At 37.8% G+C, this 27,041-nt stretch overlaps 4 protein-coding genes and 1 long non-coding RNA gene across 5 annotated transcripts; 1 reads left to right on the top strand and 4 right to left on the bottom strand.

Annotated features, from left to right (window-relative positions):
- Positions 1-7,386: 7,386 nt before the first annotated feature.
- Positions 7,387-8,320, bottom strand: LOC124190022. The gene is made up of 5 exons (XM_046582535.1): positions 8,277-8,320; positions 8,102-8,219; positions 7,962-8,005; positions 7,751-7,906; positions 7,387-7,688 (listed from the first exon to the last, which is right to left on the bottom strand). The coding sequence occupies exons 2-5, from the start codon at positions 8,133-8,135 to the stop codon at positions 7,443-7,445; spliced, it is 480 nt and encodes a 159-aa protein (XP_046438491.1). The 5' UTR covers positions 8,136-8,219; positions 8,277-8,320; the 3' UTR covers positions 7,387-7,442.
- Positions 8,321-10,428: 2,108 nt separating this feature from the next.
- Positions 10,429-11,489, bottom strand: LOC124189931 (putative nuclease HARBI1). Its single transcript, XM_046582446.1, has 4 exons — positions 11,261-11,489; positions 10,942-11,171; positions 10,737-10,877; positions 10,429-10,662 (listed from the first exon to the last, which is right to left on the bottom strand). The coding sequence occupies exons 1-4, from the start codon at positions 11,487-11,489 to the stop codon at positions 10,429-10,431; spliced, it is 834 nt and encodes a 277-aa protein (XP_046438402.1).
- A 10,622-nt stretch (positions 11,490-22,111) lies between these two features.
- Positions 22,112-23,033, top strand: LOC124189943. Its single transcript, XM_046582452.1, has 2 exons — positions 22,112-22,407; positions 22,463-23,033. The coding sequence occupies exons 1-2, from the start codon at positions 22,113-22,115 to the stop codon at positions 22,672-22,674; spliced, it is 507 nt and encodes a 168-aa protein (XP_046438408.1). The 5' UTR covers position 22,112; the 3' UTR covers positions 22,675-23,033.
- An 87-nt stretch (positions 23,034-23,120) lies between these two features.
- Positions 23,121-24,099, bottom strand: LOC124189930. Its single transcript, XM_046582445.1, has 5 exons — positions 24,072-24,099; positions 23,789-24,017; positions 23,610-23,728; positions 23,206-23,555; positions 23,121-23,147 (listed from the first exon to the last, which is right to left on the bottom strand). The coding sequence occupies exons 1-5, from the start codon at positions 24,097-24,099 to the stop codon at positions 23,121-23,123; spliced, it is 753 nt and encodes a 250-aa protein (XP_046438401.1).
- Positions 24,100-24,430: 331 nt separating this feature from the next.
- Positions 24,431-25,070, bottom strand: LOC124189942. The gene is made up of 3 exons (XR_006872724.1): positions 24,742-25,070; positions 24,559-24,684; positions 24,431-24,495 (listed from the first exon to the last, which is right to left on the bottom strand). It is a non-coding gene; the product is annotated as an uncharacterized LOC124189942 (long non-coding RNA).
- Between the last annotated feature and the right edge of the window lie 1,971 nt (positions 25,071-27,041).

Below are 27,041 nucleotides of genomic sequence, written 5' to 3'. Positions count from 1 at the left end.
ACTTTTCCTTTTAAGATATTTCTCTGGTTTAAAATGTACACCATACTACGTGGAATGAGTCCAGCAGATTCAGCGCCAGTGGGTCCACCTGTATAGAAAGAGAACATATATACTCGAGAAAATCTGGACTGGGTCATAGTCTGCAATAAAGAAAATGTCATGTTGTGCTGTTGCTCTTGTTCTTTCTTCGCAACATGTTCCCTCTCAATTCTGTTTGGCTGAAGGAATTCAGTATTCTGAATAATATTAGCTGTCGAGGTGGAATTCGTTCAAAAATGGCAGAGGATGAACGTGATCGTGCAATAGCCTACAAAAGAGACAGTGTAATCATTAGTTAAAGGTAAACAAACAACAAAACCTTAAAAACACAGAATCTTTACCACTCCAAGTATTGATAAGAAAGAGTTTGGTGTGGTGGACATCAGATTTCCATGCAGGGGTGAACTTATTCCAGCTGATAAGGGTTATTAAAACAGTTAAGGGTTGGTAACCAATTGAGGTTCAGTTTAGTAGACGACGAAGGAAGAAAAAAAACTAGTAGGTATTTTTTTTACTTACCTTTCTCCGTTGGTGGAAAACGTTTCGAAAAACGTGGCTCTGTAGTTTTAGAAAAAGAAGAAAGTATAAAAAGAGACCCTCTAATTTAAATTCCCATCCTTTTGATTTAAGTGATTGAAATTCAGCAAAAAAACTACACGCTGCTTGGAATCAATCCTGCGGATTCATATCCAGTGGGCCCACCTGATAAGAAAGAGAAAATAATTAATTTTAACATTTATTTGCAAATAAATGAAGAATTTACCTTCAATGGTATAAGTTTGAGTCGTACCAGACCCAGGATGACCATATGAAAAAATTGCGGAATCGAATCCGCTAACAGTTGACTGTAAAAGAGTTTGACACGCATAAACACTTCCACTTGAGAGTCCTTGGTGGAGAAAACTCGATCAAAATGGAACTCTACACCGGGAATAGTGGATTTTGTCCTTGAAGTCAAAGGCGTAGTAAAAAACTGCCTTTGTCGGGAGCGCCGAGGTTGTTGCCTTGGGTATTACTGCTATGTGTAGTTTTGGGCACTTCAAGAGTATTGTCAGACAAATCTTTGAGAAGGCTCATTTTTTCGATTGGCACATGTTCATTTTGATGAGAGTGAACTCTGACAAATGCCCGTAATTTCTCTGTACGATCCATCTCTTTATGGTGAAGTGTTCTAATTTGGAGTTCCAACTCACTACGTTTAGTCTACACAAAATAAATTATTTGACATGGATAAAGCATTTAAAATTTGAGTAATTAAGATTTTGCCTTATCTTGTTGGAGCTCCACGTCTTTCTGCTGATTTTTGAAGTTCTTAGTCGCCATCCTTATCTTTTAGGTTGCCCACCTTTCTTTCGAATTCGTTCAACTTTCCCTTAATCTCGTTCAACTCCCTCATAACCTAGCTCACGGTGTTGTCCATCTCAATCACTTTCCCTTGAAGATCCTCTTTCTCGATTTGTATTTCGCCTACCTTTCGTTCAAAATTTGCCATTTTTTTACGCAGATCCCTCAATGCTTCGATGGAAATGTCGTGAATGACCCTAGACTACAATGAAAATTATTGAGTGACTTAATTTAAGAAAGAATTATTTTAAAACAACCTTGCTGGGAGGAGATTTTGTGTGGACATTCCGGGATGAAATTCTATGGATGATTACTGGATTGATGTTTCTATGTTTGTCCCTGATGTGGCGATTAAAATTGTTTGGGTCTTTATACGATAGATAACATGTATTTATTCACACTGGTACCTATTGAAAGAAAAGAAAATTAAGTGCGTGTCAATCAGGACAATTCTCCCTTACTCTTAATTTCTTACCTGGGAGTTTTATGCTCTAACCGATGCAATCTCATTCCTTCTCTAGTCTGCGATTCAGCTAGACATGGAAGAACATCGGCGAGGGAAGGATCGGTTTCAATTGCTTTCTTGTCAGGTTTGTAATCACATCGGACCTACAGTTTAGTTTAAAGACAAAAATTACATATTATTGGCAGAGTGAATGGTGGACTAGAGAACTAGAAAACAATTATCGGTTTAGTCTGGTAGCTCAAGTGATTCCTAACGGAATGATATTTTCGTCCAAGTATAACTAAACAATTTATAAATAACTAGGCTAATTACACAATTAACAATGTATGGCGTTCAGTTTGTCCCTTCAGACCGGTACCTTTCAGGCCAGTACTGGGTAACCTTTCAGCCAACAAAACACGGTTAATTGTGACTGGGGCTGTAACCCAGGTTATGAGTGATCTGGGAGCGGAAGAACTGTGTCTTTCATCATCTTTGATTGCATCTTCATCTACATCTAGGACATTATGCTACCTCTGAGTGAAATATTGATTGGGCAATTCCTCATAGTCTTTTCTTATCTTAAGTGTGCCGTCTTGTCTGTCTATGCTAGGACTTGATTTCCATTCGCTACCGTTCAAGGATTTTTTCTTTCTTTTGTGATGCCATTTACTGCACTTTTTTATTTATTCCTTTCCTTCGGTTCTCAATAGATTTATTTCACTTGAATTTTATCCACAACCCACATATTCTTAAAAAATTTTTCCTGCTAGGTTTTAGAATGCTCTTAACCGGCACCAGTTGTTACCAGGCACCTACCAGACAGCTTCCTTTAAAGATTAGGTAAATACCAAGGGTGTCTAGCTTTGAAAAAACTTCATTGAATTTTCCATCAAACTTCCAATTTCCAAGCCGTGAAGCTACCAACGATAGTTTTCAGGAAACTTCCAAATTACGGGTTTTGGAATCTATTCGTCTCCTGGCCATAAGCTACCGAATCAGTTGCGTTACTTTATCTAGACAATAATAAAATAAACAGAATAAGTTGTGCATAATGTTCTTTGTATTTCACATAATAATTTTAGTATTATGCAAAACAATCAAAACATTTGTAAAAAACAAACATGTAACATGATGAAATAATAACACGAGAAAGCTTAATCATCATCGCTTTCTACAGTTGATGAATCTCGTGAGGGACTGGAATCACGTAAACTAGGTAAATAACCGCTTCGAATTGTAGAACAGTGGGATTCTCTAGGAAGACATTGCCCTGATTAGGGCCATTTCTATTTTGACACTACTTTTATTATTTAAGTTAATAATTTACTCTCAGAAAATAAAATTTTTTTTAATCGTTCCACTTTATCTTAAATTTAAAGAACTGATAGCTGTTTAGGTAAACAGCATAGCTTCGTAAAATTAGGCAATTTTGCAATCTAATCTCAATTCAGGCCATCTACATCCGTCTTTTAAACTAAATCCCAAAGACTTCAAGCTGGATACCCCACTGGATCTTTTACAAAATACCATGAAAGTTGTTTTCGCCACCATGCTCCCATGAAGACGGATCTTGTTGAGTTCTTTTGCGCTCTCAAGATACGCTTTGATCGACCGTCATATGACCATGGAAGAAATCACTGGACTGGTGGATGGAAAGGGATTGGCCGAGATGATCTCCCATAATTTGGAATCGACCGCAGCATGGCCATGCTTGGTGGACAACACATCAGCTGAAGGACCAACGATGTCGGTCTCTCCGTTGGTGCCGTGAGAAATCCTGGATTCAATCGCCGCCAGTTTGCATATGCCAACGTTAACCAGCCCAACACACACGGCCGCTCCATACAGGCCGATTTGGAAGTCACCAAGCAAAATCGTTTACAATCCTCTCGAGAGTTTCCCAGGGGATCATCAAGGCTCGCGGATATCGCGTCCACTTGCCCGCCACCATTTTTCTCTCCCTCCGACAGCTAGGGCAAAATCAAGAAAAACACTCCCAACGAAGAGAAACCCCTTCCCTAACTATTCACGAGCAATAAGACTGTTGCTTCAAGGAAACTTGCTTCGAGTGCGAACCCAAAGCTTGGTAACCCTAGGTGAGCAATTCCGCAAAGCTAATTTTTGAATCCTAGATGTTGTATTATTTGACAAAATACAAATGAATTAATTTCCTAACAGGACAAGTGGTTCGTAAAAAACCAACGAACTCTTGGGCATGGAATCCCACGTTGAATTTTAAAACTGCGAGACTTACACCGGCAAGGCCTCTATTGCCAAGTATATTAACGAATACTTCATGCCATCGGAAATAAACTTGCATGGTGGTCTTCCCGGTTTCCTCGTCATGGGATTCATGCAAACACGCAACTACGTATTTGCAGTTGTTGGTGCAGCACGACTGGCGCCTTCTCCATGAAGGCTGCCCTGCTCTGAACGCAAGTTCACCCTGCTGAAGCTGTTGGAATGAAATTGAAGATTGATTATGCCTTCTCAACTGGCAAGAAGGCCGCTTCTGGCAAGATTTTCACCTTCGTTATTAGGATGCCATTACTTTGTTGGGTTCCCCCGACCCCATTATTGGAATGTCAAATTCAAACTGAGAAGAATCTTTTAATGATTATTATGTTCAATTTTTATATCTGTTTGCGGTCTAACTTCGTTGATCCATTTGAGTGTATGTTGATTTATTTGTTGTTTAACTGTTCTCCAAATTATGTGTTCTCTGAATTATGTTCTCTGGATAGCCTTCTTCTCTGTTACTTGAAGGGTTTTGAAAGAAAGGTACCCCATTATCCTTTGTTGGGACTTTTGATGTTAGCTGGATTGGCAGATGTTTCTATTTTTGAAGGGTTGGTGATGGTGAGTGTGACGAATTTTTTGCACGTCGAGTAAACTCCGTTTGCATAATTGTTATATTTAATTGTTAATTGCTATTATTTATTTGTAGAAGAATCTTGGAAGCCGTGCTGTCCACCACGTCCAGAAGTTAGTAAAGTTAAAGTTTAGGCAAAACTAGAGAAGTTTTCATGCACAATCTTACACCACGCAATAACAACAAATCTTAAATGAGATATCTAGTTTCCTGCAAATATCCGTTTCAATAACAGGTATCAGATAATGTTTTCATAGAATATATCGGTTAACTTCATTTGAAATAATATAAAGTAGCATAATTTGTTTTATCATACAGCATTTCCATCGATGATATAATTTCATTTTACTTTGGTTATAGATTGTGCTCCCGAAGTTGCAGTCCAGTGTGGTATTTTACAGCCTATGTTGGTAAAATAATTTTTGCTTCAAGTTGATATGTGCTGGCTGTTCCTAATGGGTGGTGTCGTGTTACGGAAGTTTCACCCATTTTTTTTTAAATTTTCAGTGTGTCTATGCATTTACCGTTTATATGTTAAGAAGGAACTAAAAGAAATTGAGGAGATTTTATGTGAAACAAATAATAAACGTGTTCGCGATTGGGAAAGGATCTAGAAGGAAGTTGGGTGTAAGGAAACCTGACTTTTATTTATCTAAAAAAGAAAATTGAGGTTAATCGTTAATGAATAACGATGCAATGGTTATGGATAAAAGCAGTTTTAATATATATATTCTCAAGCTAAAGTTAATGCTATTGCACAAATTTATATATAACTTAAACTCTTGCGTATAAAATGAAAATTACTACATAAAATATGGAAATAATAATACAATGGGTGTACATAAAATCATTAATTTAATAATCAGTGTCCGGTGCAAAACTGAAGGTGCCTCGCTCAACGAGTCAATCTTAATTGGTGTTGGAGTAAAGATTTGAAGGTAAGTACAAAACTAGTGTCGCCAATTTGCTACATTCCCTTCCCTAAGAGGATGATTTGAGGATTATGAAACAAATTTAGTTATTTTATGCTGAAAATTTTTTTCCGAGACAATAATAAGGTGTTTAATTTCCATAAACTAGTACTGGATTTTTTTCTACAAGGGAGATCCAGATTGCATTTAAACTGGGACTGTATCGACTGATGGTCACTAATAAGCACCGGTTGTAAGCAGATACTTGTAAAATTATCTGCAAACGTGCTTGTCTACCCGACGGAGCATATAGATGTTTATAAATGTAAACGGTTCCAAGTCGATAGAGATAAGCCTTCAATCGGGATCTAGCAAAGGTTGCTAATGGTTCAAGCCATGTCGTAATAGAATGGCACTACCATTTTTGTTGGGACCCAAATTTGTGAACAAGTGATAGCTAATACTTTCAATAATGGGACAAGCATGAAAAGTCAACTCTTGAAGTCCCACAATATCAAAGTAGCCGTCCCTGCAAAAGTTAAATAGAAGTTGACGTTCCTCGACCGACTTCAAACCCCCCGTATAAATTAATACAACTTTAAGTTTTGCCATTTATTTATTTATTTTTTATTTTTTGGGGTCTGGTGCTATATCTGTCTTTGACGGTCGAGAGTTCTTAGCTGTCAATGTCGGTTTTAATTGTTTTGTTCTTGGTCTCTTGGGGGCTGATTACCATTTTACCAAGTCGTTTGAATTTGAATTTATTGTTCGAGAGTCGTCGTCAGTTTCCATGGATTCAAGGGTCCCAGAATTGGGATCCGTTAAGACTATAGAGTCAATGGGTGGCAAAGTTGTTCCAAACTGTGTTTCCAGTATTATTGTCGGGGAAGAATTTAAAGTAGGATTCTGTCCAGCCATGGAAACCACTTTAAACATGAATAAGGCTATCAGGTAAAAATGAGAGATTTAACTAGTTTTTGAGGATCTGTGTTTTTTTTTCCTTTATGGAAAGAATACGAACGACTGTAAAACGAAACTAGCGAAAATTAAAACTAAGGAAACGAAACTTGATGACCTAAATAACAGTAATTCAAACAAGTTCAGCCGAAAAAAAATACGGTATTTAAGCCCTTTACGGTATCTTGTACAGTCAGGGAAAGTGTTTAGTCAGGTAGAAAGTTGTTAAGGGCAATTGACGATTTTGCGTATTTTTTTAATCAATTTTCATTTTAATTTTTCTCTCTAATTATTTTTTCTAATTATCTCTTATAATTAAATCTTTTAATCATTCTTATAGGAAAAAGTCAAACGAACCCCTCACAAAATGAAAATTATTTGCGATTATGACACTAGATGGCGTATGGTGCCTTTTTTTACAAAGAAACAAAATGGCGAAAGTGATCGTTCTGCAAGTTGCCATATGTAAGGCGCAACATCGTAAGTGTTACGGCAAAAAAAAAATTAATAAATAAAAAAAAGCGCCACCGCTATCTAGCGGTCAAAATTACAACTATACTTAAAAATGTTAGTGTTCAAATTTATTTGTTTTTACAGACGAAATTCAACCTCCCAAAAAATACATGTAAGTAATTCTGGCAGTCTATTACTGTAGGCAGCGTACGTACGCCTCAAGGTACCCGAAGGATTGGAGTGTAAATATAAACACTATAAGTAATTTAAATCAAAGCAACTCAATAAAATAATACCAATAAATAATATAAAGATGTGTCAAATATAACAATACAACAAAATGTCATTTCATTGGAGATTTATTCTAGTGTCACGGACTTGAGTTATACAAAACACATTTTATTAACTCTTTCTCCAGTTAATTATCTTCATCTGAAAGCTGATCTTTCTTCCCTTCGAGGTCTTTCTGCTTCAAGTCTTTCTGCTTCAAGTTTTTCTCCTTCAAGTCTTTCTCCTTCAAGTCTCTCTCCTTCAAGTCTTTCTCCTTCAGGCCTACCTCTTTCAGCAGGTCTTTCTCTTGGTCGTTCTCATCATCACTATCAAAAATTTCCTCCAGCCATTCCTTGAATGCTAAAGGCAAGCAGTCATCTGAAGAAGTTAACACCTAATTGCATGACAAAAAGAAAATTTAGTTTATGATCTTTATGGTTAATGTGAATAACATACCTCAATGACAGTGTCTTGATAAACATCAGCTTGAAGCGGAGTTTCAAAACCCCACATCTTGATACCCTTTAACCTGAGGATGGTCTTGCCCTTGACGAGAACTTTTTTGTAGTTGCCTAGCTGGCCAAGAATAAGCTGTATCTTGTCTATGAATACCTGTAAAAAAAAATTAATAGCTGCATTAAAGGTAGGCAGAATTCAAATTACTTACTCGCTTCCCTCCCAGTTCATTGCAAATGACCAATTGTTGGTTTTCTGAAATACCGGAAAAATAACAGTCAATATACAGGCCAAATATGTCTGGAATGGAAAAAAATAATATAACATACTGCACTGGATTTAGGTACATACCTACGATGATAACATCTTTACTGTAACGATTCATTGTTTGAATCTCACTAAAAGTTTTTAACTGCCAATTCAACACAGGGAAATTTGGAATCAGATCACTGTCGCCAACAGCGTCACACTACAGAAATGAATAAATTATACAAATTGAGTTCAAAATGAATAGATAAAACTTTACCTTGGTCCATTTGTCAAAATTGATTTGGTATTTACCAGGGGCCGTATTCTAGCCTTGGCTTAAATTCTGGTCTTAAACTTACTAAAATTTCTTAAAAAATTTTCTCACGTAAGCTAGGAAAAAATGTAAGTTCGTCGTTTCAATAAACACGTATTCTAGCTTAAATTTTCTTACTTTTATTTCTGAACTTAGTATAAGTTCGAATCATAAGATCAGATTTTTCAAGCATAGAATTTTTTAATTTCTTAGAGGGCGGGGCTTGTCGCAGCCAATAGGAATATTCGTTTCATATTAATTGTATAGCAGTAGATGCTGTTTAGTTTATTGTTGTTACAAGAATACCAACGCGTCTGCTAGAGCTAGAATCTATAGTTTGATTTTTGAAAGTTATAAGACTTTTTGATTGAAAGTTTGTATCTTGAACTGTGTTTATTGTGATAGTGAAAGACTAGAGAGATTGAAATGGCCCCAGCGACAAAAGAAAAAGCGTGGTCGGCATTACAAGTAGAAAATTTAGTGGATGAGTACATCGCTAGAAAGGTAATTGTGTTGCTTATTAGTTTAATGTAAACTTGATTGTTGATTGTAATCGGTCTAGGGTGTTATTCTTGGTGCCTTGAAGCCGGGTATTACCAAAGAACACAAAAAACGTGCTTGGACACAAATTGTAGAAGCCTTAGCACATGCCTGCCCCGATGAACCACTTCATGATGTGAAGGAGACGAAAAAGAAATTTGGTAACATCAAAGCAATAGCAACTGCTAAGATTGCTGAATATAAACGTAGTTTAAGTGAGACAGGTAGCCTATTATAGCAGAGTTTATGTTATTGAAGTATGACGTTTAAAAATTTTTTTATTAGGAGGTGGCCCACAAGTAATTCTGAAACCGTTGCATCTTAAAATGTTAAATGAACTCTTCGGCAAAAACAATGCTGCCCTTGCAGGCAACTCTATTACAGTACTTATCATTCTATATTAGCTAACCAGAGTTTCAATTAAAATTTATTATGCATTTCGAATAATAGGGAGGGGTGCAGTCTGATACTGCTAATGACCCAACTCAAGAGCTTATTGAAAGATCCAACAATGAAAAGGATGCGCCGAGTATTGACGATTCTCAGCCCCTTCCTTCGTGCTCTAATCATGAAAACGTAAAGATTGCATTAGACATAGAGCCTGATGATCCCGAATTACTAATGGCTATGGCAATCTACAATCGCAAATCTGTGGAAGAGTTCCAAGAAGACGAAGAAGATTACGAAGACAATCTAGCATCCAGCCGTTCCCAGTCTTCAACGGAAATTAGCCTTAAAAGTCATTCACCATCATTACTTAAACGTCCTTCTACGTCTTTAGGCATCTCAAGTGTTAGATTGTTGTCAAACCAACCGAAACAAAATTCCCCTACTTGTAGTTTACGTGAGACAGTTAATCGTTCTAAACGTCAACTATGCGAAAAATCTGATTTGTCATCATCAAAACGTCTTCTTCGTGATAGATTTGACGTTCTTAATTCCATCATGACAGCACGTAAAATAATGGATGACCCAATGAGACACGATGAAATCCCCAAAGATCTCTACGATATCATGTACGGAAAGTGTAAAGATGCAGTTTAATACACAACAACACGTGTAATACGTAAATTGATTAAGTGTTATTATTCTTTGTCGCTTTGCGAATCTAATACACAACAACACGTCTAATACGTAAATTGAGTAAGTGTTATTCTTTGTCGCTTTGCGAATCCTTCACGTCGCAGCCGAAGTCTTTCTTGATTGACATTTTCGTTTAAGTCATTAATTTCGGGAGGCATTCTAATTTCAAACAATTCTCCTTCTTCTACCCCTTCATCGAAGTCAGGCTGCTTCCTCTTTCGCGCAATGTTGTGTAAAACACAACAAGCCATAATTACTCTATGAAATTTAAAAATTGGATAGAGGTAAGCGGACTAAGTTTTCAGTGATTATGCCTACCGACAAGTACGGCCGGGTTGAAGGCGAATTTCTCCATGTAAGCAGTGAAAACGTCGTTTAACTGTGCCAAAAATGCGTTCAACGGTGTTGCGAGTATTCTTGTGAGCCGTATTAAATCGTTCCTACAAAGTTTAGTTTACAAACTGATAAATGGGATCATCAATCTTTTTGAGAATCAAACAAAGCTGAGAAACCTATATACCTCAGCTCTTCCTTGGGGTTGAGAGTATGGCGTAAGGAGAAACGGAGTACAAGCATAGCCACTATCGCCTAAGAGATAAGATTGGCCAAACTCGTTGTTCTTGAAAGCCTGGCCAATCGCACTATCTGCAAACACATTTGCATCGTGACTACTGCCTGGCTTTGAGGCACTTACACTTAAAAAATTGCACTCTGCATCACAAATCCCCTAAAAGGTGGTACAATGAATGTGTTAGTAATGGTATGGCGTTGAAATAAACTTTTATTTTGTATTTATCTCACTTGCACATTGATTGAGTGGTAACCTTTTCGGTTGACATAGATCTCTTCATTGAGATGGGGCCTAGCAATTCTTATGTGAGTGCCATCGACACTCCCTACTACACCTCTAAGATTTGCTATGTCAGTAAAGCCTAGTTGAATCTGTACATAATAATTATTAACTATTATTAAACTTTTCACTGATGGTTGTCAACAATACTTATACCTCTAAGAGATTGTCAGGAAAGAATATGTGATCGGAAGCTATGTCACACAAAGCTTTAGAAACATCTCTCACACATCTTGAGACCGATGACTGACTTATCTTCAACACATTTCCAACAGTTGATTGGAATGTTCCATTGGCATAAAATTGAAGTGATACAAGTATTTGTTCAATAGGTAACAAACATCTTTGACCAAACAACTTGCGGCCCAATTTGTCGGAAATGAGTCCTATGGTTAATCAGCCAATACAAGAGTTAATACACATGAAAATATTGTAGTACCTTAAGACTATACTTATAATATGAAATAGAGAATACCTTCGATATACCAAATAGAAGCTTTATCGAATCTAAATACTTTGTAAATTTGATTATCGTCAAATAGATCAAAAATGTCAGCACGTTGACGATAAAATGGAACCATTCTCCTTCTCACTTCTATTCGTTGTTCATACAATTCATCCTCATTCGCATCACTGTCAATGTCACTATTTAAGACTTCGTTCAAAACATCAATGTGACGTTCAAACTCATCGATGTTATTCATCTTCAATTCTCACTGGACCACTCGATGATGTTACTTGATAATCAAAACAATGACACGGGAAATACTAAAATTAGGACAACAGTAGCTTTTAGCATTAACCTAAGCACGGAATTTTAAGAAAATAACCGCTGTAATCCAACAAATAGTTGGATTACAAAAATTTGCTAACTTAAGCTTAAAAAGACAAGTTAAAAATATTTCTTAAGCAAAAAAGGTGAGTTGAAAAAAGCTAGAATACGGTTTTAGGAAAATCCAAGCATAAATTGGATTTTTAAGCAAAAAACAGTAAGTTAAGAAAAAATTCCGTGCTTAAGTCAAGGCTAGAATACGGCCCCAGGCCTAATTCTTGAATACCTTTGTTCAGATTTGAGTACCTTAAAATTTGAGACGTCATACACTTTGTTGACTATTAAGCGTTGTTGCCACAAATCCAAATTTTCACGCCAAATTGTAGGTCGAATTTCCCCACTACCATCAAGAAAAACCAGCGTAAGAAAACTAATTTTTTTAGATGGAGATTGATCTTAACAACGACGGTCCACCACACAATCTTTAAGTAGAGGGAATTCCCACTTCGTTGCTTGCTTCAGTATCAGATGTTTCGCCGTCAGATGTTGGGAGGGTTTCGTCGTCTATCATGAACATTGCCGGCGACACGTCATCTCTCGGCAAACCATCCAGACATGCGTCATCAAGTTCTATATTAGCCATAATTATGTTGTCGACGTCGCGCCAAAATTGAAGCGTTTGCTTGATTTTCTCCGGTTCAATTATGTAGTCTTGTTTAGTTCTGGCTATTTTTGCTCTTGCTGACGCTGATTTATCCGAGGCAAATGGAGAAACAAGAAGAGCTTTTACAGGCGCATCTCGTGGTTCTAATGGGATCCGTTGTCTCACAAGCGTTGTGTTAAGTCTGGTCGAATAAAGATGGCCAGTTAGTCTAGTACCACCAGTTGGACTTGTAGAACTGTAGTATGAAACCATGTGTCCAAATGACTGAATCAGCCGCAGTAAAGCCAAGGTCCCATAAGCCATGTTGCTTAGATGGGGAGGTAACTGACCGATCCAATTTCCTTGCGCTATGGCAAACTTGGGACATTTTCCCCGACGTAGCGCTTGTAAACAACCCGAGGCCACACAGATATTAAGTTGGGGAGAACAGCAACAATCCGATTTCTGCTGACAGTCGCCAACATGCATCAATAATCCTCTGGGTGATAGTAGAAGATGTTTAAATCTCCGATCACCAGGAAAGTGACGAGAAACATCGTATTGACCGACGAGTTTATGGTGGCGCACTGGCGCCTCTCCATCTTTTCCGGTTGGCTTTAGAAGTACTGTGAAGAAACTTGGTGGTAGTTCATCTAAATTCAATGTTCTTGATTTTTAGATTCGGCAAATTTGGTCGCACACTACGCACACTATCTTCTCTTCGTGGTATGCTTCGTGAAGACGATTCGTTATGATTCTGATGTTTTCAGGTGTGACCGGCTCCGGCAAACCAAATTTGTCTAGTTCCAACAGCTCTTCATCAGTAAAAAATGAATTTGTCTTGTTCTGATAATTTTGATTTGACGAATTGCGATGTTGTTGATTGCTCTTTGAGCTCCTTTTTGTGCTTGCCAAAGATCTTTCCACTCGAGTTCCTTTAACGTTTGACGAAGATGGACTCAATGACGGAACTCTACGCTTTTTTTTAGTTTTTGGAGCGTTCTCGTCATAATCAATTGAGATGCTGTTCTCTCCCACATGAGTTCCAGAACTAAAAGGGTTTAAAGTCAAAGAAAATGCGATAATCAGTAAATTAACCATGTATGCCTTATTGTTCGTCATGTTACCTTTGATGGCCATTCATAACTGCGAGGTTTTCAGTTGAAGAAGCTTCAAAATTTGACAGACAGGCCACAGGTGGGCCAACAATCAGCGACGGAACTCGACGTTTTTTTTTGCTATCGGAGCGTTCTCATCATATTCAATAGAGATGCTGCTGTCTCCCACATGAGTTCCAGAACTAAAAAGGTGTTAATGATTAAGGAAAATATGATAATGAATAAATTATCCAGCTGCATCCCTTTTCATTTGCCTTGTTAACCTTAGACTAACTTCAATCAATACTGTGGGTTTTCTAGACGAAGAAGCTTCATTATTCGATAGACAGGTCTGCGCTTATTTTTAGGTTTTGAAGCGTACTCATCATAATCTAAAGAGACACTGCCGTCATCTACGGTATCAAAACTAAACATAATTTGAAATCATCAATTCAATTAGATGATTCATGATTTCTTAATTGTCGAATTACCTCCGACTTGTTTCAGTGACTAGTGTAGGTTTTTTACCAGTTCTCCCATACTCCGTTTAACTGATGACAGCGTAAGCTGTGAAACACTAGCTGGGTGATTCTGTTAAAAACATTTAACAATAATTAGACAAATTATTTGTTGACAAAAAAAATTAATATACCAAATCGTCTCTCAAAACTCTTAAACGCTGGGACTTTTTTACTGAACTAGGTAGTGGGTTCATAATTGAAGTAGGGAACTTCAAATTTTCTTATAAGTCAACAATGCTGGACGTTTGGCCAAAACTAGTAGAAAAATGGATGAATATTGATGAAGGATTGATGAAGAAACGTCAGCCTAGATGAGATCCAAAGAAAATGTTAGGCAAGTTAAAAACATTTGAAATTATTTGAACTCACTTCAAAAACTAAAGATTGATTGTGTTAGTTGGAAGCACACGGTGACATCTATTAAACAATAATCCAAGGGAACTTCAAATATTTTGCTGTGTCAACAATGCTGGACGTTTAGCCAAAACTAGTAGAGAAATGGATTTTTATTGATGAAGGATTGATGAAGAAACATCAGCCTAGATAAGATCCAAAGAAAATGTTAGGCAGTTAAAAACATTTGAAATTAATCGCACTCACTTCATAAACTGGAGACTGATTGTGTTTTTTGGTAGCACACAGTAACTTCTATCAAACAATAATCCTTTATCTAGATGATAATTAAAAAAAGAAAAGTACAACACGATTAAAATCGAGCAGTAATTAATGATTATGTAATATTTCGCACTCACGTTGTCAGAATGTAAGAATAAAGGGTGATAAAGGTATGAAGTAATGGTTTGAAATAAAAATTTGGGCTCACTTATGGCATTTATAATTGGCACTTCACTACTTGGATCAAACAATCAAACAAGCATTCAACACGAGAGTTATTTATATTCAAGAAATTTTTTATATTCAAGTATTATTCCAGTTCAAGTTTTTTATATTCATGTTCAAGTAAGGTTTATCGCTGCCTACAGTTCACATGTCTCTGTGGTATTTATCGTATGCTATAACAGCTACTGAAATTCTGTCAAAAAGTAGCAATTTCTCCGTCTGATCAAACGCCTGAATAGATATCAGCCAAATTTTCATCAAAGATGTAAAATATCCTCAGCTACGTAGTAGAGCTATTGAAATGTAATAAAAATTTTGATTACAATCAATAATTTAAAAAAACTAGTGCATCCATCTATGTAGTGTTACGATAACTGCAAAAAGCCATCTGTGTAGTGTTACGAGAACTGAGGGTGCCCATGTAAACCATACTGCAAACGAAACTTTGACCAGTAACTCTTCGGGTAATGGGAGCCCAAAACTATGGTGGCCCAAAACTGCCACTTTTCAATTTCAATTTTTTTTCGAAATATCAATAAATAAAACAGAAAAGAATATAAAACTAATAGAACTATAAAAACCACAACAAATTTTATATAAAAGCAAAAAGTTCATATGAAAACCGAAAACAGTTTAATAAAAAAACCACAAAAAATTCAATAGTAAGTTGGGAAGTTGTTAAAAACGGCAGACACATAGGGGTCAAAATAATAACTTCATGCCACATCTCCACTTTCTTTATAGCCAGTTTTAATCCAGAACTACAAAGTGGATTCTTGCGCGCGACGCACTTAATTTGTATCATCCATCACCAAGCATTTTTTAAAATCATTAATTAAAAAACGTGCAACCGCTTAAATAACCCTACTAAATGCGCAACGCTCTAAATTCAATTTAAAGGACAAGTAAAAACGATTGCGGTGACAAATCGAACGAGTAACGCGAGCCCGTCCGTTATTTAAGCGGTTATCGGTGGTTCGTCCGCTATTTCAGCGTTGTCGCCCGTTCGCTGTTTTCGGCGGCTCATTACGCGAAAAATAATGAATTGAAATGTTTTGCGCTAGATCTAGCGCCATCTAAGCACGTATGGCGCTAGCGATGTTTTTTTGCTATTAGATTGCGCGCAATGCGCTAAATTTAGCACCATTCATTTCGTTGCAATAGTTACGAAACGTGCACAAGCACTAAATTTAATTAAAAGGACGCAATTCTTGCATCGACTGGAATACATTGCGTTATTTTATTTCGTCGCTTAATTCTGGACTGACCGGGTATCCCCTTAATTTGACACCAGGAGAATATAGTCAAAAGTCGATCTTTCCCGGCTGATCAGTGGCCCTTATCGTCGACACATTAAGGAGGCGGATGAAAGTAGCAACGACTCGTGCACTGCATCCACCGCACTTGGCCGTGGGTCCGCGATAACGATTGCGAAGACGGATCGGAATGTAGGGTCGGCATACAACGACAAATACCGCGCCTGTTCAACGACAGAACTCGCCTGGAAAAACGCCATATGCGCGGTCAGGTCGTATCAGTGTGACAAGGAATGATTGCAGCGATCTTTTCGATGAGTAGCGCACGCCCGTCCGTATTTTAGCGCTTAGCAAGGGCCCGTCGCTATTTAAGCGCTAAGGTCGGCGATTCCTTGTTTTTGGTGGCTCATTGCGCAAAAAATAATTAAATAAAATTGTTTTCGCTAGATATAGTGCTGTCTTCACGCGCATGTCGCTAGTGATGTATATGCGATTAACTCGTGCGGGATTCACTTAATTTGGCGTAATTAATTGCATCGCATTTTTGACGAAACGTTTGGTTAGCGGGGCAATTGACGTTGACGTTCTCCACTCGTTCTTCCAACCCAGCGTTAGCTGTTCCCGAAGTACGTTGCGAAAGAATAGGATCCTTGCATGAATAAGGGATTCCTTTTAAATAAATACCATTAGAATCAGTTTTTCACGCTGATTCTCATGGTATTTTTTATTTATTTTTAAAATAATTGTCCCCCCCCGTAATCTCACTTCAAAGTTGAGATTAGGTCCCTCCACTTTATAACGGACCCCACGCCATTTTTGGTGGGCGGTCCTTGAAATGTGATGAAAGTTGCTCTTTTTACCACCTTTTCACCCTTTTCGTCTTTCGCCTTTAGGCCCTTAGGGCAAAAGAGGTGGTGGGGGCAGCAAGAAAAAAGGTGAAAAAGGGGGGAAAGGCCAAGATTTTTGGAGGGGAGGTTCAAAACTGGGAACATGAAAAAAAATACGCGACCCCTTTGGTTACATTTCGCTTTTCCCCTAGAATGGGGTTGCACAAAAATTTGTTATTTTTTAAATTTGAAAGGGCATAAAAAGATTACAAAAACAGCAACGCATAAATTTATCATCTCTGAACAAGTAGTTGCTATGCTTACCACTAGAGAGACTGATCATTCACGGAAAATTTACGCATCGCTGTCTTTTTATTCTTTTTATACCCTTTCATATTTAAAAGTTATCGGTTATCGGGCTGGTTTGATAAATTCTGCGTACACTAAATGGCCTAAAAGGGATGGATTTTCTTTCTGTAACGATTCCATAATCGTGGCGCTCCGCAGACGCTTTTTGATTTGGCTGCCCGCACCAGTTATTGCCTTGATCGCTAGACCGTTCAGGCGTTCGATAGATGGATAAGTTTTTTTTTAGGACGGAGACCGATTTGAGAAGGATTTGCTGACTATTCTGGTTGATTCAGGTTATCGCTTTGTCCGTATTGGCTACGTCCTTGAACGTAAGAGTAACTCTACCTTCACCTTTTTTGCATTTTTGAACTGTCGGGCCATCGAAATCAAGGTTCATGAGGGACTCAATCTTATCCAATGAGACTTTATTTAGCCACGCGATTAACGTTGGCTTCGTATCGACAGCCGCTGACTTGGTGGAAACTGTCTTTGCGGGTTCGGCCCTTGGGATAGCTACTGACTTAGGTGGGCTAGAATAGGGTGGATCGTCGAGCCCGCCAGTCTGTACCGGATAGGCGTTGGGTATAAAGGCGTGTGCCTTGACTGTTTTTTATACTATAACCAATTGGTTCGAGCGTGATGTTTTGAAAAATTGGACGTTCTTATCGGCCAAAGCAAATTTGAACGTGTTGAGTTGGCACGGATCGCAGTGAGTTCGTCTGTAAGGCGGTGGTAATCATTGTAAGCCACCTCAGCTTGTTCTTTCGCGTTAGAAAAATGGATTTTGAATTTGGCTAAAACTGAGCCTCTGTCTAGGGCTATAAGCTCGTCGAGGTCGCAGTCAAAAGCTGCGTTGCAAGTCAAAGTGAAATCGTCCTCGTCTTTTTTGGATTGTTTTGCTAGTGATTGAACATGAAGATTATGACTACATATTTTCTTAAAAATTCAGACTATAAATATTTCATTAGGATTAGGATTCATTTCATTATTAGGAAAACCGGTGATGAGAGAAAATTGCAACAAAATCTTTGGGACTATAGAAAATTTGAATCAACAGAGAAACGCGTTTTATGGCCCTTCCTCTATAATCAATGCTTTTAAAACTGTCTCCACTGTAGGTTGTTTATCCTCTCGAATATCTTCTCCTTGGAGCTGCAAGTAGGTGAGGTCACCGGACTTTGCTACTGCACTGAATAAAATGGGCTCTTATCAGCTACAACTGGTTTTTCCTGCCTTCTTCCTCTCCCCTCTAAAATACGACTCTGACGATATGTAAGTTGGGGAAGACGAGACTTCTTCTTCACAGTCAATGGTCTGCATGATGGAAGTAGCTTGCTGTACTCTGCGTCCTCCACCCAGCGTGATTTTTCGCTGCTACAATAATTTACAGCTTATAAAACTGCTACTTTCTACATACAAGACCAATGACTAAGATATTTCCAAGCCACCCCTGCCTGCTTTCGGAGCCTTTTTTGCTATGCAGCTTTCTTCCCTACATGCCATCTCCAAAGCCTATCGCAGGAGCGTGAGGGATGGCTGGCTGATACAATTTCCTACCGTTCATTGTCTTCTGATAAATGTATCAGAAAATGTCTTCAAAGAGAATGATTCAGTTGAAGACATACTTTCCAAAATATGGGAGCTTAATTCTATTAAAAAGAAGCTGCGATTGATGTAATTAAGAAAGCTCGGGAAGTTGCAATTTTCATAATCTATGGTGGACCTACAATGGACACACTGAGATACAAATAATTTCAGCGCAAGACATCTATTGCTACTTCATTTGTGAATCAACAAGAAATTCCCTCAACTTCCCGCGCTTCAGTTCCACAGTCAGCGAGTATATTTTCAGGTATAAAATCATATTCAGCTACGTAACAATATGAAATCATTAATAACATGCAAATTTTAAATAATAGGTTCAATCATGGATGGGTTATTCACTGAATTCTTGTGATTAGGGATGGGTGATGAAGAACGAAATGCTGTTGCCAAGACTAACAAACATTGAAGCAAAACCAACAGATTTGTTGCAAATAATAAAATGTGGCTGTAAGAGAGATTGTGACTCCCAAAGGTGTACCTGAAAAAAGAAAATTTTTTTTGCCTACGCCAGCTGAGAGAAGTTGTAAACCGTATATGAACTTTTCTGTAGTCTCTGATTTAGAAACTCGGGAAATAAGTAAATCTGTGAAAATTTGAAAATGGTTCAGATCATCATGAAAAACTTACAGTTAATGTATGTAAGAGAAATGTAAATATGGTTTAAAAAAAAAATTCCTTCTTAAAAGTTAAATGTATAAAAAACAATGTAAAAAGCAAGTTTGGCCCATAAGACAACACGTGTGGCGTCGGAGTGATCCGATATTTTCTGCGCCACTTTTATAGGTCTAAAAAATAGACGAAAAAATCTGAAAAAAATTCAGACAAAACAAAGAACGTAAAATAACATAAATTCTAAGTTTGGTGAATTTATGGCATCTTTACACTTTTTGCCACCCAAAAAACCAACTTGAAAAATACACGTCACCTTATTGAACGGCGTTGGGTGATCCCATACTTATGGAGGGGACTGTAGTGTAGGAAGCTATCCTTTAAGAATAAAGATAGCTCTGCAGGAAACATCGCCCTTCGAAAAGAGAATGAATCCGCTGACATGGCCCTGATTTCACCTCCTCTACCACACTTCCGTTGAACATTTCTGACACTTCCTGGTCGCCAATGTTTTGCTGCGGCTCTTACATTTAGCTGGAATGGAATACGATAAAATTAAGGTGAAGACCCCTCCCCCCAAATCTCCTTTCTCAAATCAAGAATTTAAGGCAAATGTTTAGTATAGACCTTATTCCAATGCAAAAGTATGGGTCAAGCCGACCCCCTAGCGGCGCGTTTCAGTGTGAAGGAGTGCCGTGAACAGCCGCTTCTGTTTTTGCTCGCCCGATGTGGTTTGCGCATAGCCTTCTCAATGGTAGCAGGCGACTACCACATTTTCGTAAGTTTTCTGTCATTTGTTAGATTAAACAATTATGCTGGATTATCACTAGTGATACAAGTATGTGTAGTTTAAAGCTCTCTAAATTTGCTGAGGGTTTAGTCCCAGGGGAGAAGAAGTTCTACTGTGATTTTTTAAAAGAATTAGGGTGTGTTGACCCACTTACAATTCCCCTATCAGTGTATAAAAGTGGAAAGAAAGTGAAAGAAGTGCTTCCTCCAATAAAAAAGAAACATTTAGTTCTATATTTAGTTATTGAACGGAATGGCAGTAATGGTGAGAAGTTTGAGGCATACAAAAATCTAAACGGTTCTCCCCAATATGTTGATAACACTTTTGCCGAGAAACTTCTTGCCTTTCCACTTCCAAATGGCACTGGGATCATTCGCAGTCACATAACTCACTCACAATCTTTAGGAATTAACCCAACAACACCGTGGGCTGCAATACATTGTGATGGAAAAGTTAAAGTTGCATATTGTGACTGTGCTGCTGGGTAATCAATTGTTGGCAACAGTTTATATGTGTGCTACTAATCATTTATTGTTGTATTAAAATAGGCTTGGGAGAGTCTGCATTCATGTAAGTGCATTGCTGCAACTTGCTGTTGCTGAGCATGAACTCCCCAGTCGTAGAACTGAAACTTCTGGGAATGCTGATGAAGATCAACTAGCACCAACATCAAAAGCTTGCGAGTGGAACAAACCAGGCAAAGGACCTGTGAGTTATTGCTAGATTTTATTTTATCAAATATAATTTACTCATACAATGTACATTATTTTATGATGTATGTACAGGTCACTGTTGGAAAAGTTGCAGATTTATCTGTCATAACAAAAAGAAAACACGCCAATGTGGTAATTGATAATCCTCCAGTTACTGCAGAAGAGTACAATCAATTTTTGGCAGAGCTTGCAGAGCTACCTTTTTTACCTGTTTGTCTATCTTATATTAATGAATACTCTGACAGATTCAAGTCATTAGCAGAAACGCACAATGTTCCAAATCATACTACAGAACTATTTAATCCAGAGTTTGAAGGAAAAACCTGAAGTCGTGGTTAACGACGAATGCGAGCGTATATTTCAAACGATGTCGTCCAGCGTAAAGAAGATCAAGAGGCTGTTGAGATTGCAACAAGAGACCAAAGTGCTGGTAGTGAGTGGAAGAAGCAACGAGCTGGTCGCATAACAGGAACAAAGATAAAGCGCGTATCTAACTTCAAATTTCAATCTCAGCTTACACCAGGAGATATCAACTTTATTCTTGAGATGTGTTACCCGGAATTGAATAACTTTACAGGGAACAAATCAACCAGGTATTACTTGTATAGTTCGTAGAAGTAACTTTGAATGATCCAAATTAATCTTCATTTCTTTATAAATTAGATACGGATTGAAGAACGAACCAATTGCAGCTAAACTTATTGAGAAACAAATCCTAGACAACAACCTTCACAAAAACTTTTCGTTGAAACAGGTCGGCTTTGTCATTGCCCTCTCTACGTCTTATGTCGGGGCATCGCCAGATCGCTTAACAGAATGTGACTGCTGTGGCCGTTGTGTATTGGAGATAAAATGCCCATCTACTTTACAAGGAAAAGACATCGAGGAACGTGTTAAAACTGAAAAATCTTTCTTCCTTCAAATCAATCCAGAAACTCAAGAAATTTATCTAGTGAAAAACCATGAATACGTCTTTCAATTTCAGTTACAGCTGTACGTTACTGAGAGTCAAAAAGGGATATTCGGCGTTTACAACGGAGTAAGTGAAATTAAACTTGTCCAGATAGAACGTGATGAAGATTTAATCTCAATGATGGTTGCTAAATCGAAGCTGTTTTTTCTTAGTTTCATTTTTCCTGAATTAGTGTCCAAGCGATACAGTTAAGTAAAAAAGTCCCCTTCTACGGAACCTGCGACAACCTTTATTTCTACAAACATCAATAGGAATCGCAACCAATTCATTTGTGACTGTCAAGATCCGCTGAAGAAAGATGAGGTTGTTCGTTGCGCTGGCAACTTTTGTATGTTTCAAGAATTCCACAAATCATGTACGAAATCGAAGATTTTTCCTGCAACTTGGAAGTGCATTTATTGTAAAAAAGAAGATGCTAAAAAGAAGAGAGAAGAAGCAAAGAAGAAAAAGGAAGATTCATTGCCAAGTACAACTAATACTCCACGAGTCAATTCATCAAAAATATCTACAAACATTTCCCTAGTCAATTCATCAGCTATTCAAACAAATCATCCCCTAGTCATTCAACCTGTACTTAATTACGTTGATCCGTTTATGTCATATGACGTTATTCATTCTTCAAACGGTATTTGGAATACGCATTTCAGTAATGACCAAAAATAATTCTTTTTACATTTCAGGTATGAACAATGGCTCACCTGTTGCTATGAAGGAATCAAACAAAGCGACCCTGGCTTCAATAAAGGATACGGCAACTGTTTTCGCCACCACAGACCGACTGCCAAGTTATCCAACACCAAAGGCATCCATCATTAGTAGGAGTAGCAAAAGACCAGGACAAAAACAACAGAAAGAAAATGACGGATTACGATATGGTGTCTGCTGTTTCTAAAAAGAGGAATACGAAAAGACAAGCAACTGGATCACTGGACGAAGTGGATCTTACCTTAAAACGTTCCAACGCTGCAAGCGGTTCAGAATATGTGATGAAAAAAAGGCGTGGAAGACCTCCTAAAGCCTTGAATGTAGTAAAAATTTGAACATTACAAATTGAAAACAAGACTATCTTAAGTTTATTCAATCGCGTCTAAAATGACACACTTGAGCAGTGGTACAGTTGTTTAAGAGCCAGGAACAACGCTAGGATTAGCGTTGTGCAAGCAGCAACACACATAGACAATTTATCAAAGAGGGTAATTTTTTCTTCATCCGATCTCAATAAATTTACTGGAACTTTATTGTTCAAGATAGTGTAAGTCATGCGCAATTTTCCTATTACTCGCTCTACGTGAATTCTGACATTTGATACCTTACGGGAGAAAACAGTTTCGTGTCTTGTCAAACGGGATCTTCGGCCAAGAAATGCTGGTGTAATTAGAGTAGCTTTTCTCAATTTAATTTCCTGATCAATCAATGGACCTACCCAACCTCTATCAGCCAGAATCTCATCGCCTTCTCTAATGTTGTCAAAAAACTTTTCGTTACTCCGATTTTTAGGATCTAAAGTGATTTGTACATCTGTACTACGACCTCCGTAGCCTTGCGAAATGAAAGAAATTGCTCCGCGAGGAGTAATAGAAATGAGGGATTTAATGGTATTTCTTCCTTTGTAATGTGAGTACGTTGAGCAACGGGCTAGTAAGTGTTTAAATCTTTCAATACCAATTTCAAAACAATCAATAATGCTAACGCATCGGGGAAACTTCTTCTTGAAAGGAGTAGGTGTTGAATTCAAAAGACTTTCGGGAGTTGGCCACAACATTAAAACACTTCCTAAGCGAACGAACATTACGTCAATCCAGAGCCTTAAGTGTTTGGAAACCGTACCCTGAGATATGTTGAATCTATATGCCAAATCTTGTTCGGATAGGTTCAAACGTAAGCGCATCAAAACTAGGAGAAACTGCTCCATTGGAGGAAGTGATTTCTTGCTTGTGTTTGGCGAACTAAAAAATTGAATCCCAGGCAACACAAATCTATAAATAATCAGAAAAAGCTTCCATGACTTGAGACCAGTATAAAACTTAGTCATCTTATCGTTATCTGTGATCTGATTAATCAGTTTTTTCTTTTGTAATTTTTCTTCCAATGAAGCAATTAACTCCTTCAGTTGTTGTGTATCGTTATCCGCGGGCTTGGAATTATCAGCAGAGACGCCCAGTTCGTCTTGTGAACCTTCCGTTGAACTGTCCGTGGCAAAGGAAGTGGTGGCATTATTAGCGGTTTGAGAATCATCTAAACAAGATATGTCTTAGTAGTAGTAATCAACAACTGTTACACTGCAATTACCTATATGACGTTCACTATTCTCCTGCATTTCAGTATCCTGTTCATGAAAATTAATAAAGTCACCCAACTTACATTCTTGTGGGTTTTTAACACCAGCTTTTCTCAAGTCGTTGATCAAGCTTGTTATTTCATTTCTGTATTTCAAGGCTGTTGAAATGAAATCTATACCTACAACATATGCTGATTAGAATACATTTAATTGTTAATTCAATTTCATTTTACTGTTCTTACTACGATTAGTCTGTGAACTGCTGTACTCTGTAGCTGCAGTGCTGTAGTTTTCAACAATGTCCGATGATGAAGCTATGTCACTGTTGATGAAGGAAGCACAATCTGACAGTTGGGAGTCGTTGTGAGCTCAATAAAAAACAACCAACATTACTATCATCATCAAGTAAGGTGACATCAACATTTGATTCTTCATCTGGAAATCACACTATTGGTTAATCAAAAGTAGTTAACATAAATGTTATCAAAATGTATCTACCATTGTCATTGTGTGAATGTTCGTTAGCATTTTGAGTGTTTCTTGTTTTGTTAGTGACCAACAGATCCAAATTCTTTGATGGTATCCAATCAATATCGTTTTCATTGCAAAAATGAGCTGGTTTACCTAAAATACATTATGTTACATAAAAGTTTTCAGTGTTTTAATACAACTACAGTTTACCTGATTGGAAGTGGTCAGAACAAACACAAGTCAGTCCAATAGGGACATTATCATAATTAGTTCCAACAACTTCTTTCCATGCAACAAGCCTCCTTTCCAACAGATCCTTAATGGCACTAACTTTTTGATTTTCGGGTTTGGAAAATTAAAAAAACTACGGGAATTTCTATCCTTCTTTTTATAAAATCTGAAGAAATACCACAAATACAACACATTCTTATCTTTCCCATTTCTTGTATGTTGTTCGAAATCGCGTAATCTAACAAATGACAGAAAACTTACGAAAAATGTGGTAGTCGCCTGCTACCATTGAGAAGGCTATGCGCAAACCACATCGGGCGAGCAAAAACAGAAGCGGCTGTTCACGGCACTCCTTCACACTGAAACGCGCCGCTAGGGGGTCGGCTTGACCCATACTTTTGCATTGGAATAAGGTCTATAGTAGTAATCTAAATTTGATTTTTGTTTACAACAAAAAAAAAAAAACTTTTTCATTCAGGAATCCGTTAGTAAATACGGGAACAAAGGGGATTAATTTGAAGTCGGACAGGGATAAATAAGGGTCGTTTAACCCTTTGACTGCTTCCGTAACTACAAACGAAAACTGAACCCTGAAATTTGAAAACTTGGGTGGTCTGATGAGGATAAACATTTAATACTCGGTCTGATAAAAAAATGTAGAAACCAAAACATCGGCGACATCGATTAGAAATATATCCGAGAAAAATTTCAAAAAAATAATCCTTCAATCTACACTTTAGAGGGAAGCGAGTCATACGAAGGAAAGAGAAAGAGTCGCATGATGTAAGTTTCATTTCATCCCCAACCAATTAACTGTTTAAATCTTACAAGAATGGTTGATCCGTTAGTATTTAGACCTGAATAAAGAGGATTAAACATGGGAGGTGGCTGAAGTTGATTCTAAATCGATGCCTTCTTCAAGTGCTGGGCTATGGGAAGTAGAAGAAACGTTAATTGCCACTCCTGCACCCGCAAAGAAAGCCAAGAAAACTACGGCGAAACAGAAAGAAGTTCTATAAAGCAACTGAGCTTCTCGTTGCGAAAAACTGTAAAAAAAGTGGTGTTTGTTTGGAATTTGTGTATTGGAATCAGAGTTTGGTTTCATGAAAAGTACTTGATGAAATCAAAAATTATAATTTATCGGATTCAGTTTGACATATTGTTTAAGATATATTTACTGTGGTGGAACATTCTTGTTACTTTGTCTGATTTTTCCTCTTTCTGCATGGATCCGTTTAAAAGAACACTTGAGTGCATTTTTCTTAGTAAAATTTCAGCACAACCAGAATACTCAACAAGCAATAAAAAGAGAATAAACAGTCAAATAGTTATTTGCACCACATGGAAACTATAATGTTTATCTGTCTATCTGTATGAAGTGACAATGGATTCATAAAGATTAAGGGTGATTTAGGCGGCCACTCTTTCCCGAGTTTACTTGAGCAGAATCAACACTGTTTTTTTTAGCTTTTTCGAATTCCCTAGAAATAACTTAAAAATATCTTTAAACACAAACAAATGATTGAAATGAAAGGACCTACTTGACATCAGTTTATTAAACTGTGAACAATTGATGTTGTAACTTGGCTACACATCTCTATTCCTTGCCATCCTGTCCCGATTGAAGTCCGATACCTTCGATAACTGTGAGGCAACAGAAATTTTAGGGCTACTGTGCTGTCACTCGAACCGAACGATATCTGAGTTGCCGGAATGAGGCCATTTTATTGTTGAAAATCAAACTTTCAATGTTGCTACTTTAGGTTTAGCTTGATGACCAGCGAAATCAAGATAGGTGTCAGAATTCAGAATGAGAAGTCAGATAAGAGTTTGATGCTGTCGGTGGCGGAGGAGGCGGTAACTGATCCTGTTCGGAGACGAGTCCTGGGTCGGAGTATTGACCGTCAGCGTGGGATGATTTGACGGTGAGTTACTGGCCAATCTGAAAGCACCGGATTTCTTGAGCGCCAACTTGAATGGCTTGGCATGGAGCAACGGCTCTTTAGGTCCCTGTGCTCTCACCCAATCTGGATGGAAAGACGGATGAGATTTAAGTTAAGTATCAAAAGAAATAAGGAAACACAATTAAAATAATCCTAGTCAGGATCGTCTAGTACCCCTCAAAGATCCTCTTTCTCTCTTTTTTCATTTTATAACGTCGTCTAGTCTAGTCTGAAATAAATGTAAGATCAACTTACTTGCTGCCGGAGGCATTCTTCTCTTACTGTCGGTATCATTGACGCTATCTTCCGGAACGTCGGCGTCCTGAAGATCTGAAA

This window comes from Daphnia pulex, chromosome 3 (genome assembly GCF_021134715.1).
Source record: "Daphnia pulex isolate KAP4 chromosome 3, ASM2113471v1".
Lineage (NCBI taxonomy): Eukaryota > Metazoa > Arthropoda > Branchiopoda > Diplostraca > Daphniidae > Daphnia > Daphnia pulex.
The sequence above is the reverse complement of the archived record's forward strand: the minus strand, read 5'-3'. Positions and strand labels throughout refer to the sequence as shown.

Bases quoted from the DNA above. Each gene is read 5' to 3' on its own strand.
- LOC124189931 (XM_046582446.1), bottom strand. From the start codon at position 11,489: ATGAATAACATCGATGAGTTTGAACGTCACATTGATGTTTTGAACGAA. The intron at 11,172-11,260 runs GTATTCTCTATT...GATTAACCATAG, and splicing joins TTCTATTTGGTATATCGAAG to GACTCATTTCCGACAAATTG. The intron at 10,663-10,736 runs GTGAGATAAATA...ACCACCTTTTAG, and splicing joins ACCACTCAATCAATGTGCAA to GGGATTTGTGATGCAGAGTG.
- LOC124189943 (XM_046582452.1), top strand. From the start codon at position 22,113: ATGTTTCAAGAATTCCACAAATCATGTACGAAATCGAAGATTTTTCCT. The intron at 22,408-22,462 runs GTATTTGGAATA...TTTACATTTCAG, and splicing joins CGTTATTCATTCTTCAAACG to GTATGAACAATGGCTCACCT.
- LOC124189930 (XM_046582445.1), bottom strand. From the start codon at position 24,099: ATGCAGGAGAATAGTGAACGTCATATAG. The intron at 24,018-24,071 runs GTAATTGCAGTG...TATCTTGTTTAG, and splicing joins GAATAGTGAACGTCATATAG to ATGATTCTCAAACCGCTAAT. The intron at 23,556-23,609 runs GTACGGTTTCCA...TCGTTCGCTTAG, and splicing joins TAGATTCAACATATCTCAGG to GAAGTGTTTTAATGTTGTGG.
- LOC124190022 (XM_046582535.1), bottom strand. From the start codon at position 8,135: ATGAATCGTTACAGTAAAGATGTTATCATCGTAG. The intron at 8,006-8,101 runs GTATGTACCTAA...CCGGTATTTCAG, and splicing joins TAAAGATGTTATCATCGTAG to AAAACCAACAATTGGTCATT. The intron at 7,907-7,961 runs GTAAGTAATTTG...TTTTTTTTACAG, and splicing joins ATGAACTGGGAGGGAAGCGA to GTATTCATAGACAAGATACA.